We start from the raw sequence: 16049 nt of genomic DNA, 5'->3' as shown, positions 1-16049 counted from the left end.
GCGGTGATTGGATTCTTTGATTCTTAGGGGCTTTTTCTAGATGTTGTCTCCAAATTTGAACTTACAGCTTTGAGACCAAAAGAAAAGACAAATATTCTTGAAGTCTGGTATATCATAGTGAAATTCTAGACTCATTCATAAGAAGATAGTTTGTGAACAGGGATATACTGGTAGAGAGCAATATAATGGAGCAAGAGGTCTGTTTTCTTGCCACAGCTGGAACTGCTCCCTGAGTTTTGTGATTATTTGGGGAATGGGAAAGTGGGTCTACTCCCTAAATTAGGGATGAAGAGTGTGAACTTCCTTTTGTTATAGTCAATATAGTTGATCTGACAAGAGGGCACAAAAAAGTGGTATTATTTGTGTGCACCAAAAAGCTACTTTTCCTTAAAATGTCTCTACATTATCCTGACATACTCCCTGTCGTCTTCATCATTGTGTCCATTTCTTATAGACCTTCTGGACCTGGTCATATTAGCTACTTTATATTGGGTATGAATCTTCGTGTACCAATCAGGGGAGAAAAAGATACAACTTTATTTGCTTTAAATCAACTTAAATTCAAATCTAAGACCCATAATTCAGGCCCGTGAGAAGTTCTATACCCCAGGGTCGTAAAAAGGTCCCTGGCTTTCCACAGACAGCACCAAATCAGCAGGGAGAATCCTTGGATGGTGGATTCCGCGCGTCTACACTGTTTAGCTTAGGGAAGTCCATTGTCTTAGAGCACCTGATCCCTTCAGGTCAAAACAGCCCTGCTGGTAGGGGTGGGGGTGGGATGCTGGAGCCTGAGAATATCTGTGGAGGCTGGAGAACCTCTGATGAGATTGGAGACCCTCTGATGAGATGTAGCCTTTCTAGTTGCAGTCATCCTCACCAAGATCTCCCAGGAATGCTGAAAGGCAAACAGGGCCCTATGCCCAGGGCTGAGATAACAACCTCTCTCGGGTCTCATCACCTCCCAGGAGTGTCGCCCTAAGGAGGCATGAGGGGCTCTGGTACTCAGGGCTAAGAAAACAGCAGAGTTGTCTTAGCTTAGTTTCTCCCTCAAACCAGACCCTGAGCCACATTTGGGTCCAAATGATTTATTAAAGGAAGTACTCTTAGGATCAACCAGTAAGGGAATTGCAGAAGCAAAATAGGAAAGAGGAAAAAACCAAGCACGAGTGATTTCAGCTGAACTCCCAGACTCAGCCTGATCCTGTGGGGTGCTGGGAAGTGTAAATTACACCTCGAGAAACAGGAGTTGGGCTTTTGTACTTCCACACCCATCAGTCACTGGCTACAGCCAACCCTGGGGTGGGCATGAGGGAACAAAAATCTAGGCATTTTGGGCTTCCCTGGTGGCGCAGTGGTTGAGAATCTGCCTGCCGATGCAGGGGACATGGGTTCGAGCCCTGGTCTGGGAAGATCCCACATGCCGCGGAGCAACTGGGCTCGTGAGCCACGACTACTGAGCCTGCGTGTCTGGAGCTTGTGCTCCGCAGCAAGAGAGGCCACGACAGCGAGAGGCCCGCGCACCGTGATGAAGAGTGGCCTCCACTTGCCGCAACTAGAGAAAGCCCTCGCACAGAGGCGAAGACCCAACACAGCCATAAATAAATAAATAAATAAATTAATTAAAAAAAAAAAAAAAAAAGACTGACCACATGCCTTAAGGTGTAACATAGGTAAATATTAAATAGGGATTGTACAAGGTAAAACAAGAATTAAAAAAAAAAAATCTAGGCATTTTTTAGCTCTTCATATGGGCAAGATGGTGCCCATGCCCAAGGGGCAGTCCTGTGAAGGTGGCAGGTGCCAGCTGTCAGCAGCAAAGCACACATGTAGAAGCTGAGTTGGTAAAAGGATACAAGGAGACCTGGATGGGGCACCAGTAGTGATCACTACAAGAACCATCCCAAAGCCATTGCATCTCCTCTGTAAAGTGGTATCACAGCGAACTGCCTAATACTGTTGCCCTGAGAAAAAAAGAAAACGAGGGAAGGTCTTTCTTTAAATGTTTATCTGAAACAGTATCTCATAGAAATGCATCCCAAGTACTATTTTGTTCGAAAGATAGCCTGTAAAGGCATGCTAAACTTAATGTGTTCATATCCCTGGGCCGAGTCCCAAAAGTAACAGGACAATGTGCTATTTATTACTAATTATGTAATATTTTACTTAGCAAAAAGCAAGAGCTTGATGCTCCTTCACACCGGAGATGCAGATGTTTTAAGTTCTCATTTGGCTTTGTGTGAAAACATCCATCCTACTGAGGAGAAATGAAATCCAAAGTTCTTGAAAAATCAAATAAAAAAGAATCATGAGTCTGTTCAGTGGGGAGATACAAAGGTTTCTAAACAGAGAACTCACAGGGGTAAAAGAGAGGGAGTTTGGAAATCTAACCCTGGGGAGATGCTCTTTTGAGATGCAGATGCTCTATGAACCCAACAGGTAGAAGTCTAAACAGGGAGAGAAAAGGATGGATAGAGGAAGTCTTAGAATTCTCTTCAAAAGCATCATAGGAGAGGGTACAGAAGGAAGAGAGAATAATGCCCAGTAGATGTTTGATATAGGAATATAATTGTAAGGCTTCATTACACAGGATTAAAATAGATGAATGTACAGAGACCATGGTTGGTACCCAGAAGTCTGAATCAACACACTGGACCCAGATCTGGAAGCCCATCGCATTACCAAGAAGCCAAAAAATATTGCTTTATACTTGAATAGGCCCAATAATGGGCCTTTAGATTCCTTTATGGGTTTTTCTTTAAGGTGTATGAATTTGGGGAATTGATTTTTAAATGCAGTAGGGTGCTTTGTAAATAAAGGTAAAAAAGGGAATTAGAGACTATGTGTAGTTTAAATTACTCCTCAAAACCAACCCAGCCAGAAAAGTGTTATCTCGTTTTATAGATGAGAAAAGCAAGTCTTGGAGAAATTAATTAATTTTCCCAGGCCCTGGTTTATTAAGTGGAAGAATGAATACATTTTAGCCTTTATCCCTTCCACCTGCAAACAGACATTTGTTGAACACCTACTGTGTGCTTATTCTGGACACTGAGGACCAAATGATTATTTAAGCCTATAGCTATCTGGATCCTGGAGAACATTGTTTTTCCACCAGAGTCTAGTGACAAAACTCATTTAAACTCATTTAAATCTGAGTTCATGGAAAGTTGGATTAGTCTGTGATTATGCAAGATGGTAAAGAGATTTGCATGGGTTGGAGAGGGTATGGAAACACACACACACAAAAAGGCATGAAGACTTAATGCTAGTTTTATAGGCTTAGTGGGGAGGACCCAAACCGTTTTGCCTGATACTTTAAAAAATAATAACAATAGAAACAACAACAAAAATAATAACAAACTTTTATGGCTGCATTTTCTGATTATAAAACTTCTAAAAAAAAGTAGAAAGAAGCAAAAAGCATTCTCAGCGTTACAAGCCAGAGATAATGACTGTAATTATTTTAAAGGATGTTTTTCCAGTCTTTTAACCCTTTGGCTCCTTAAATTGTTTTTCTTTGGTTTTGGTTTTGAACAGTTTTATATGATATGTCTATGTGTGGTTTTCTTCATATTTATCTGGTTTGGGACTTTGTAAATCTGTAGGTTGGTGTCTTTCATCAGAAAAATTTCAATTATTATCTCTTTACATATTGGTTTTGCTCCATTCTCCCTCTTTTCTTCTGGGATGCCAATTACACGTATTTATTAACCTCCTCACTGTATCCTTACATTTTCCTTATATTTTTCACCTTTTTGACTCTTGGGGTTTGTTCTGAATCTTTTCTTTGAAGTTATCTTTCAGTTTGTTAATCCCCTTACACTGTATCCGGTTTGCTATTAAACTCAGCCACTGAATTTTTACTTTATGTCATTATAACTTTTTGAGTTCTAGATTTCTCCTTTGGCTATTTTTTAAGGTTTTCAGTTTTCTACCAAAGTTCTCAATTTTGTCTTTTATTTCCTTGAATATATTCAGTCTATTTATTTTTCAGTAGTGTCAGACAACTACATTATCTGAATCCTTTATGAATCTGTTTCTAATGTCTTCATTTCTCTTGAATTTCAGCCGTATAGTCTCACCTCCCATTGAACCCTCACATGGAAGCATCATTCAGCTCAACCCTGGTGACATTTCATGAGCATAACTTAAAACCAAATAAATAGTTCTCCATTCTAAGATTTTAGCAAGTTTAAGGTGCACCGTTGATTTAATTATAGCTGTTCTGGGGATTGGGAGTAAAGAAATATTACAGGAAATGTAGGCATATGACCTGATTTCAGACACATCACGTTATAAAGGAATAGGCATTTAAGAATTATAGAAATATGGCAGAATTCCTCAGCTGTGGGCAGACCTGTTTGGATATCTTGAGTCCGTTTCCCTTTAAATCTTCCTTTAAAGCCTTTTCAGGGAGAGGAACAAAGAACCTGAATTGTCCTGAGGCTTTATTACCTCCAAGAGCTCGAGAACTCTCCATTGTTCCTGCCAGTTAAACCCACAAGAAATGTAACAGAAATAGGATCCATGAGAATCCTGCACGTAGGAGATCATGGAGTGGGAGCCTACTGGACCAGGAAGCTACTTACTTCTAAGAGGAGAAAAATGCAACGATTAGGCTTACAGTAGAAGCCTCTTCTTGTCTTCTGCTGAGACTGATGTGGCTAGAGGCTAGTTCGTTTTCTTTCAGTATTCCAGGACGGGTCTTTAGTATAACCCAATCATTCTTGGCCATGAGCTCTAGCAAGCAAAACTCAAAATGGATGAGGAGCTACACTTGAATTACACAAATCATAGCCCTTTGATATAGCCTAACTGGCCACAGATTTAAGTGTCTGCCAGAGCCAGGCAGCTGGTCGGTGGAGGCCTGTGGCTGAGGCAAGGCTGTGGTCCAGTCCAGGCAGGGAGCTCCTCCCCACACCAGCTGATTCTTGCCGTGTGAGAATACAGACCCAGGGTTTCCGGAACTGAATTTTGTCAGAAGCCAGGAACACAGATTTCTATGAGAAATGCCCTGATTTTTATGTTGACAGTGAATTCCATTTTCTAAAACTTGCAGGTATAACACATGTTTTTGAGATGACTGAAGTCTGTGGGCTCTTGCTGGTTGTTTCTGGGCTACATGTTCAGCACTGAATGAGTCTGTACTATAAGAAGGTGGCCCCATCACTGAAGCAATATGGAATGCTTGCCCTCCCATCATAGAGGGATTCCTGGAAATATAAGCACTGGGGGACTTTCTGAGTCCACTTGAAGCTTCAGAAAAGTGCATTGCCCTCACTATACCATTTCGGTATTTTTTAAACAGCTCACTCAGTGAGGTCCTTTTTTGACACTTAAAATGGGGCTTTGGAGTCAACCCTCAGGGAAACTGCTCAAAGTACATAGCCCAAAACACACAGAGTGTCATTGAGATCATCTGTCATGTGATCTACAGGCAGTCTTAGAGCAGACAAACCAGAAACTAGGACAATATTAGCAACCTTGCCAAATTGCACAGAGGAATATTCATTAATTTTTAGTTCTCAAATATTGTGGAAGTATTATATGAATGGACATTAATTTCTTGCCTGGAGGCAAGCAAGTAAGTTGTTTGAAAGGTAACTGGGACATTTATGGGAAGTAAAGCATGTCCAGTGCATAATTGTATTGTGTGGGGACAGTTTTATAGGAATGAACCTGTGTCTTAGAAAAAATGATTAAAAAGAGACTAGGGAGGCTGATAGAGTGATTGGTACCCAAACTCAGTAATTAAAGGTTGAATTCTTCAGGGGACTTACTCTGTGTCCTTAGGCAAGTAATATTCAGTAATTTGCCATAATCCATTTGAGAAAAATATGTTATCTAGCTGATAGAATATTTCCAGGATATATCTAATATCCTGTTCAGTGCTTAGAATAGCTGGTGATGCCAATTTTACTCTAAGTAGCTGTGCAACATGAATTAGAGAATAGAGATATCTTTGTAATGAATATTGTTAAATGTTTAGATGGAACGTTATATTTGGAGATCAAGGGAATTTGTTGTATCTCTGAATTTATATTGTCCTCTAGTGTTTTTTAATTACAACTTCTAACACACTAATGTTCCAGCAGATGAAATATAAAATCTAAATTTATATATGTACTCGTTTCGAATCTGTTCTGCTTTCTGGGTACAACACAAATAGGAAACTGAATAGTCTGGTTTAATTGCCTAAGCTTTAGGGAACAAAGGAGATGATATCATGACACTGAAAACCAATAACCCTTGTATACTGATCATAAAAACTTAGGCAAAATGTGTATTTTGTCCAGGCCTGGCCATCTCCCACAGTTTGAGAAACAAATGAACATGATTATATGAGAGACCGTTGTAGTGTCAAATTTATTTGTATATGGGATGAAACACTTCTCAATTTAAGAATAAATCGTAAAAGCAAGGGGAAGATATGTCTAATGCATGCATTTTTCTATTATGAGTTTTCTCTTAGTAATTCCTTTGAGTACCATTGTTAGCAGGTTCTGTATCACTGCATTTTTAATTCAATGGGACTTGAAAATATTTGATGCTAAAATGGAATATTTCAGACTATTAATAGCTCTCCTTTTCTTTCCACTTTCAGTCCTTGAAGAAAGAAACTGCTCAGACCCTGGGGACCCAGTCAACGGGTACAAGAAAATTACAGGAGGCCCTGGGCTTATCAATGGGCGCTATGCAAAAATTGGCACCGTCTTGACCTTCTTTTGTAACAACTCCTATGTTCTTAGCGGCAATGAGATGAGAACTTGCCAGCAGAATGGAGAGTGGTCGGGGAAACAACCCATCTGCATAAAAGGTAACTTGCAAATATTTTTGAAGTCTGTAGAAATAGATGGAGTTGCTGGACTTTTTGGTAGCTCTCATACATGTTTTTGAGCCACTGGAAAAATGCCTTCTCTCTTAGGTTCTCACTGGAACCATACATCACTCTTAGGTTGGAAATCATCCATAAAACATTTGCTTCTTTTTTGAACCGCCAAAGGACCTGCTTATCCTAATCACAATGTCTTGATGTGATCAAGAAGAGTGATGTAGTTAACAGAGCAGTTTAGGAAAGATGACAAGGCTGAGTTTTATACATGCAAACTCAAGCATAGATTTGAAGCAATTAAAATGCATTTATATGGCTACATTTATCTACTCTCTATGCAATATTAAATTAGTGCAAGAAATAAAAGAGCGCAATAGACACATCATCCCTGCCAGCCTATGTGGAGGGAGGTTTGAGATGTTAAGATGTTTAAAAGCATCTTAAAAAGACAGTAAACCCTTGAACATTCAAAGGAGAGTTATAGAACAAATGAGTGGTGTATATTCCGAGGAGTGAAATAGAGACAATTGCGTGTAGCAGAGAGCACTGGAACCTGTCTGGGAAGCAGGGAAGGATTTATAGAGGTAAAGAGGAGTTGGGATGATATTCCAGTTAGAAGACAAAGGGAAGGTGGTGTAGGCAGAAGTGAAAGAATCATGGTAAACAAAGAGTGAATCAATCCTGGAATCTGGGAGGTAAATTTTAAAAGGTAGTTGGAGACCAGAACAAATGGAACGTTGCATAGGGAAATTTGGACCTTACCCCCCTTGGGAGTGGGCATGCGTAGTTTCTTGCTGAGTTGATTCACTAGTTGCTCCAGGTCGACAGCCCCTCTCCTTTTGGTGGCAGGTCACAGTTATCTAGCTGTTTCCTGGGAAGAAAAGCATATCCTTGGCCTAGATTATCCAGATAATTGCTTCAATCCTCCACTTTCCCTTCTGAGTGTGTGTCAACAACCTGAATCATGGGAAAAGGAACGAAAGAAAGATTTGTGAAAGGAAGAAATCACTTTAGGCTTTAGCCAGGAGCAAGCTTCATCCTCACCAGCACAGACTCTGATTCTTGATTTCATTAAGTATGGAAATGGTGTTACATACGTCCTTGGAGATTTTTGTCAACTCTTCTCTTACAAATTAATACAAGCAGAGTTCCCTAGGTTGCTAATTAGACGAATGTTGGCTGCTTGATTGGGAAAGTGAGATGGGAAGGATTCCTTTTCACTTGTGAAGAAAGAGAGACTTCAAAAAAATTAAACTGGGCTTTGAGTTGACCTCAAAGGATCATTAGGGGCCTTAGTTGCAGAGACATGGAGGAATAAGTTACTCAAGATTTATTGATGGTTGACACTGCTGTCTGGTTTTAAATGAGAACCTTGTGATTCACTATGCTGGGCTATATTTTAGAACCTTGACCTTGGCTTTTATTCTGTATTGATTAAGTTCGCCAATACTATTTATGTGAACAGATAATCCTAATCTATTAATTACCATTGTTTCATATCACCTGGGGGGAGCAGCTCTGCAGAGGTGTTTATTCTACTTGGGTTCTTCAAAGGGGGTTGCCAATTTAGATAAAACTCAGCATGCTCTTTTGCTAAGCGAGCTGTCCAAGTTTGGCTAATGTGTCTTACCTCTGAAAGCCTGGGGAATGTGCACTGGTCTCCAGAAAGGGTGGTCAGGTATGAATCTGAACTGAATGGTGTGAACAGTTAATATGGAAAAGGATTATGCAGCATTGTCTTTTTTTTTTTTTTTTTTTCTAGCCTGTCGAGAACCAAAAATCTCAGACCTGGTGAGACGGAGAGTTCTTCCAATGCAGGTTCAGTCCAGGTGAGGTTGAAACACCTGAACTCTGCTTTAAAGGCGAATGAACGTTCCTCTCCCACCCCCTTTCCCCACTGGTGTTTGGCCAAAGACAGTCTGAGGTTTCTTAGGGACACTCAGTGCTGACTGGCCAAGGAAGAATAGGGCTCATTAGATGGAGGCTTATTAGCCAGCTGCCTTTAGCCAAGAGGTAGCAACTGTTGGAAGATGCACAGATTTCATTGGATTGTGGGAAAGTAAGTGGTGGTGGGAAGCCAGACTTTAAGATGGTCTTTGAGGAACTGGATTTTAATACTCGAGTCTTCCTGAAATTACTACGTATTTATTATGCAGCCAGCTGTGGCTTAGGAAGATGTTCTTGGTAGTGACCAATCAGATGAGGCAGGCTGGTGGGGCCAGGAACCGGAGATGAATGACTTGCCCCTGATGAGGGATGTGAGGCCTCAGGGACGCCCACCCAGCTTTTTTCCTGGAAAGGTAGAGGTGGGGACCCCTGGTGGCAGCTACGGAACCTTACACCCATGGCTCCAGAAGGAACCTGCTTCCACTGGATTTCAACGAGGCTTAGTGCCTGGTTTCCTTCAGTTCCCTGCTTAGTTTTTAACCTGGCAGAGAGACCTTCCAAGACCGTCCTTTTATAAAACAGCAACCCCACCTCCACCCTGACCGCTGAGCTGACTTCTTTAGCCAGCGCTCTCTGGCCTTTACAGAGCTCTCCAGTTTTCACCTTGGCATCCATCTCCACCTGTTGTCCTACCGACATTTTGTTCATTTATTTGTTCAATTTCTGTCTCCCTGTACCCCACCAAAAAAATGTGAAAGTTATAAGTGCAGGAACATTTTCTGTTTGGTTCATGCTGAGCTTCTAGTTCCTAGAACGGTGCCTGCCACGTGGTGGGCACCCCCAAAATATTGAATGAATGAATAAATGAATGGATTGGATCAGTTGGTTCAAGACCTGCTGTCATCTCTCTTTAGCACTGGGTATTCTTGGGCAAATTCCTAAGCTTGCTGAGCCTTTAGTTCCTCTTTTGAAAAGTAAGGGTAATCATAATAACATTTGTCTCTGGGACTGTTAAGGATTAAATGCAAGGCAAATAGCTAGCATTTACTGGGTGTTTGCTCTGTGCCCGTTACACTTCTGTGTTCTTTACATATATTAGCTCATTTAATCTTCACTACAACTTCTGAGGTAAGTATTATTATTACCATTTCATTTTAGATTTTATTACTTTTTATTACAGATGGGTAAACTGAGGCTCTGAGAGGGTGAGGAACTTGCCCAAGGTCACATTGCTAGAGGAAGGAGCAAACCCAGGATGCAAATCCGGGGTCTTCAGGGTCTGCTCCCTGATGCATGAAGCTTGAACTAAGCCTTATATAAAGGCCTTAAAAACGCCTTGCACCTATGAACACCTGTAAGCAGTATCTATTGCTTTTAGAAATGGTAACAATGAATCCCAGTGACTGGAACTGACCCCAAACAAGTGATCTGAAATATTCAAAGATCAGGATATTCCTTCATCTCTCACTCTGCCTCTGGCTCTCTCATTCCATTTCCCTTTCGGGCAAGGCATTTCCTTGGGGACAGTGGCAGTGGAATCCAGTATTTCTACCCACCCTCCTTTCTGATCTTTGTGATTTACCTGGGGCTGGACTCTCCAGTAAGTATTCTTCCCAAGGAGACATCTTGGAGAGGAGGCCCAGAGCTGTTAAAAAAGACCACCACCGGGCTTTGCATTTTGTAAAGCGGTTGTAATGGGGGGTTAGGTGACAAGGTGCCAGGTGTCTCATGTAGATGAGAAAGCAAGCCTAAAACTTGGTTGTAAATATCTTTCTGGAAGATACGCTGCTGGAGCGGGGATATGATGGTCTCCAGCAGCCAGGCTCACCCAGGAACCCCCAAAGGCAACGCAAACCTTCAATGGCCAAAAGCTGTGTTTGTTTGCAAGTCCAGAAGCTCCCTGAACTGCAGACCTGGTTCTAAACATGAGCTAAAGATTTGTTGGATGAAATCAATGTGGATGGAATGTTTGCTCTGAGCACAGCACGGTACAGACACATGAAACAGATTTCTTACGATGGGTTGGCACAGCAGGGACACCAGGGTGGGAACCGCGACTGCCCTGTGTTGCCTGGGGTACTGTCTTAGCTTCCTGTGTGCCCTTCAGCACTCCCACCTACCTCTCTGGGCTTCCTTCCTCCATTCATTAAATGGGATGAAAACACTGATTCCTAAAGGAACTCTAACTTGTCAGTTAATAGTCATTATGCACTGATATAAAATGAGCACAAGTTGTGTAGTGTGAATACCTCTCTCCCAAGAATCCCAGAGTGGTCTCTGGGTGCTTCAACTTCAGGGCTCATTTAAAAGACCTTTTCACATTCGCACACAACGCTCCTTATTTCTCCCAATCAATGTGCTCTGAGAGAAGGTTTTATTCTCTGAGGTGGACTAATTACATCTGCTAATTGCTAAATCAAGCTGCTGTATCAACACAGTTCAGTTCGAATCAATTCCTAATACTACCCCATTATGACAATAGTTAGAGAAAAGCAGCCGCCTGGATTTCTCCCCTTGAAATTAACTTCCTTTCTTGTTGAATTTCACTATTAATTTTTGTGTGTGTGTGCATGTATAGCATACCTTTGGATAGCAGCTATTATGTCAGATATTAGGCTCTTTGGTTAAAATCCAGGGCAGCTGGAGGCATGCCAGAAATGGAAATGGAGGAATAAATTGAAGTGTGCAAGAAAATCTGCTCAGTGGTAGAAGAGGCATTCATGTGTGTGTGTGTGTGTGTGTGTGTGTGTGTGTGTGTATGAGAGAGAGAGGTGTGAGGGGAGAAAGGGAGAGAGAGAGACACACAGAGGATGAGATAGCTGTTTTCCCTTCCTCTGTAACCAAATATCTACGTGGGGATTGGCTTGGATACTAAAAGAGCCACAGTGACTGTCTCTGGCCCTCCTCTCTCTCCGGGCCGGGTTCTCCGATGTAGGGAGACGCCATTACACCAGCTATACTCATCAGCCTTCAGCAAGCAGAAGCTGCAGGATGCCTCTACCAAGAAGCCAGCCCTTCCCTTTGGAGACCTGCCCCCTGGGTACCAATATCTGCACACCCAGATCCAGTATGAGTGCATCTCACCCTTCTACCGCCGCCTGGGCAGCAGCCGGAGGACATGTCTGAGGACTGGGAAGTGGAGTGGGCGTGCCCCGTCCTGCATCCCTAGTGAGTCAATGCCTGTCTTTGGTCTAGAGCAGCTTAGATCTCCCATTGCTGCCTATGAAAAGCCACTGACCCTATTGAAGACTTTTTTTGGAAAAACTCCTTGTCCAAAAGAATGGCCCTCTAACAGTTTCCCTAGCTTGGCGAAGTCTGAAATTCCACAGTTAGAGCTTCCTTCCTTTGGCTTAAACTTATTACCCAGGAGAAATGAACTCGTTAAATCTTAGACGAAGTTTTTGGGAAGGGGGGCATACTTTTTGTGGATAATTCTTTCATATTTACTTGGAGAAAAGGGACAGAGCAGTTATTAAACACCAAGTGACGAAGGGGTTAAAGGTACTAGAGGGCTTCTGGTGATATCACCTTGGTTACCCTGTCTAACCCAGTTTTCATTCTCATCACCCAATGGTATTAATTAGGTTATTGTTATTAATTAGATTATGAGGTATTAATTACAAGGTTATAATGATGATTACTGCGGTAATACACGGAAGTGTCTGGAATAGGGTCTTGCACATACTAAGCTACCCCCATCCTCTTTGTCAAAGAAGAAGAATATGGCTTAGTTCGAGGTGGTCATCTTTATAGCAATAGTCATGATATTTTGAATCTAACTGTTTATATACATCATCTCATCCATTTTCCTCAAGAACCCTAGGAGACAGTTGTGATTACTGTATCCATTTTGCAGGCAGGAAGACTGAGGCTTTAAGAGATTCGGCAACTTGCCCAGTAAGTGGCTGGGATGGTAAGCCTCCAATCGTAATCCTAGACTTTATAGTCAACCATGTCAAGGTGGTTGATTAATGTTTAAAGGGAAAAGAAAAACGGGTTAGATGCTCTGTGGTCTTGACATCCGTAGGGTCCACCTTTCCAGATTTGTGCTCTGTTGGTTGACTGACACATTCCCCTTTGGATGGGAAGATCTGAGTTTACATTACTGAGCTGGTGCTTTCTCCATAGTCTGTGGGAAAACTGAGAACGTCACTGCTCCGAAGACGCAGAGGACGCGCTGGCCGTGGCAGGCTGCCATCTACAGGAGGGCCGGTGGGGTGCACGGGAGCAGCCTGCACAAGGACACGTGGTTCCTCGTCTGCAGCGGTGCCCTGGTCAATGAGCGCACCGTGGTGGTGGCTGCCCACTGCGTCACCGACCTGGGGAGGGTCACCGTGATCAAGACAGCAGACCTCAAAGTCGTCCTGGGGAAATTCTACAGGGATGATGACCGGGAAGAGAAAAGCATCCAGAGCTTGCGGGTGAGAGAGGGCTGCAGCCTGGAAACCGGGCCTCTGGCTCAGCAACTCCCAGTAGTGGGCGAGCAGTGACTGTGTCGGTCCTGTCACTTTAGCACTTTAGCATCCAGCCCAGAGCCTGGAAATATTAGGCACATAGTAGGTGGCTAATATATATTGACAGATACTAGAAAGGGGCATCTAGAAAGACTATGGAGTCTTTTCCCCCTAAAATTGTTTTAAAAATAAGATAGTAACAAATGTCTTCTATCATTGGGGTCATCAAAAGGTAACCACCTCTTATGTTTAGGACACTGTGCTAAGTAGGCTTTGAGGAAAAATAGAGACTCCTAATAAATTTGTAATATTCTTCTCTTTCCCTGCCTGCCTCCCTCCCTCTCTTCCATCCACCCACTCACCCATCCAGCTCATCCATCTGTCCATCCATCCATCCATCCATTCATCCATCCATCCATCCATTGTTGAGCTCCCACAGCATGCCATTCGCTGGGAATACATACAGAACTGAATAAGGCATGGTTTTTGCCCTGAAGAGTCCACAGGCTAGGGGAAGAGACAGACCAGTATATCATGACTAGTCCAACACAATAGAATCCCTGAGTAAATGAGCCCAAATATAGTTGAAGGAATAGAACACATCCATAAGAATGTTGCGGCGTATCACAGATGTCAGCTCCTGGAGGCCCCCGTCAAAGAAGATGATCAGCAAGGATGGGGACAATCAGGGGAGACTTTGTGGAAAAGTCTTGTGGACCACCGTGGGTGTAGCTCTATCTTACTGGCTTAAGGGTAAATGCAATGTTTACAGTGGACCAGATGTTGCAAACTGGTAGCCTCTAGGGGTTTGTGTTTTGATAGTGCTAACATATATTTTTTTAATCAGTTATTTGCCAACATTTAAAAACCAGGAGGTTTCAGCCAGAGATCTGGAGTCTATTCTCTGGCAAAATGAGCACTTCTGCATGGCAGTGGTCAGCTGGAGCAAAGTGGCAGCTGCCCCCTCTGCATGGGACATGCACTCCCGTTCTCTGAAACCTCACCTGTCCACTCCACTTATTTAAAACAACCTGCCATATGTATATGTATAACTGATTCACTTTGTTATACAGCAGAAACTAACACACCATTGTAAAGCAATTATACTCCAATAAAGATGTTAAAAACAAAAAAACAACCTGCCAGCCAGGCGGGCATTTCAGTTTGCAACCCTGGAAATAGAGCAGTTGCTTTCTATGATCCCTTGAGGAAAGTATCTCTGTATAATTGTAGCTGTCTCTTAGACATTTTCTCCCAATAATTCAGCCCCGGGGCTTGCCTGTTCCTGTCACCATGGAGTTGGCTGCTCACAATTGCTGTCCATTCCTTACCTTGGTAGATTTCTGCAATCATCCTGCATCCCAACTACGACCCCATCCTGCTGGATGCGGACATCGCCGTCCTGAAGCTCCTGGACAAGGCTCGCATCAGCACCCGCGTCCAGCCCATCTGCCTGGCGGCCCCTCGGGACCTCAGCACCTCCTTCCAGGAGTCCCGCATCACCGTGGCAGGCTGGAATGTCCTGGCAGACGTGAGGAGCCCCGGCTTCAAGAATGACACGCTGCGCTCGGGGGTGGTCAGTGTGGCGGACTCGCTGCTGTGCGAGGAGCAGCACGAGGAGCACGGCATCCCGGTGAGCGTCACAGACAACATGTTCTGTGCCGGCTGGGACCGCACTGCCCCCTCTGATATCTGCACAGCAGAGACGGGGGGCATCGCCGCTGTGTTCTTCCCGGGACGGGCGTCCCCTGAGCCCCGCTGGCATCTGGTGGGGCTGGTCAGCTGGAGCTATGACAAAACATGCAGCCACAGCCTCTACACAGCCTTCACCAAAGTGCTGCCTTTCAAAGACTGGATCGAGAGAAACATGAAATGAGCCTCAGGCCTGTCAAGAAGCACTTCCATGCATCCTTCCCTACGTGTGTTGCCCGAGGCATAGTGGACCTGAAATGTGATTCTGCCCATGAATTTGGCTGTGCCAGGGCTTCTGATTTCAAAACCAGTGGAGGGCGAGTCGAGCTTACTTTCTGGTAGGCCACTGCCTCCCTGACTGCTGGGACCATTTGGAAGATACCAGGGCTGCTTGCAAGAACTCAGTTTCTTCAAAATAGACTACATGAATAGCAAAGAAATCCTCCCCATTCAACCGACCCAGTGGCCTTCCCCACCTGCCCTTCAGTGGTGCGAATGCCATGGTCAGCTCTGGTCGAGAGAGGGTTGACTGGCTTCATCAGGTCTTCTCCAAGGCTCCAGCCAGACAGAGTTCCAAAGAGCCGCCTGCAGGACAGTCCCGGACAGCGGAGCCTGGCTGCGGCATTGGTGTCCGTGCACACTGCCACGTCACGAGGTGGTCCTTTTCCTTCCCAATCCCCTGTACACACTTTAATAAAACAAGGGTTGGCTTCTGACCCACGGAACGAATGTGCCATGGCTCTGATTCCTGCATGCAGCCTCTTTGAGCTACATGTGTTGGGACCAATGGCTGGGTGGCAACCCTTTAAAATAGATCCTAGATTATCATTCCCAAATAATGCGTATAGCAAAGCCGATGCCATCTTTTCAATACCAGTGCTTGCAGCTTGCTGGGCCTTCGGGGGGGGGGAGAGGGAGAATGGGCACCATCAGATAAGGCACAAACAGAAGAAAATACCAGGGATTTGAGGATTTCTAGTGTCCCCTCTTGTTCTCATGTTCTAGATCAAGCACAAAACCCTGCTTTGAAACTCCAGAAATCTTTAGGACCTATTTTCGTAGCATCTGAACTGGACTCACCTATATACTCACACTCGATTGAGATATGCCAAGAAACTGCAGCTTCATTCTTCTCTATAACTTATATGATTTTCCTTTCAAGCCCCGCCCCTGACTCCCACTGGAGA

The 16049-nt window shown here is 43.6% G+C and overlaps 1 protein-coding gene across 3 annotated transcripts in view; it reads left to right on the top strand.

Annotated features, from left to right (window-relative positions):
* The window catches only part of PAMR1 (peptidase domain containing associated with muscle regeneration 1), a 163522-nt gene extending 147935 nt beyond the window's left edge, over nt 1-15587 (top strand). For all 3 annotated transcript variants that reach the window (XM_061201599.1, XM_061201598.1, XM_061201597.1), the window contains 5 exons: nt 6602-6814; nt 8592-8658; nt 11652-11884; nt 12845-13137; nt 14510-15587. In XM_061201599.1, coding sequence (XP_061057582.1) covers nt 6602-6814; nt 8592-8658; nt 11652-11884; nt 12845-13137; nt 14510-15046 — 1343 coding nt within the window. In that variant the 3' untranslated portion in view covers nt 15047-15587. The remainder of the gene's footprint in view (nt 1-6601; nt 6815-8591; nt 8659-11651; nt 11885-12844; nt 13138-14509) is intronic.
* Nucleotides 15588-16049: the final 462 nt, after the last annotated feature.

Source organism: Eubalaena glacialis, chromosome 10, assembly GCF_028564815.1.
Source record: "Eubalaena glacialis isolate mEubGla1 chromosome 10, mEubGla1.1.hap2.+ XY, whole genome shotgun sequence".
NCBI lineage: Eukaryota > Metazoa > Chordata > Mammalia > Artiodactyla > Balaenidae > Eubalaena > Eubalaena glacialis.
This window is presented reverse-complemented; position numbering and strand designations above follow the sequence as displayed.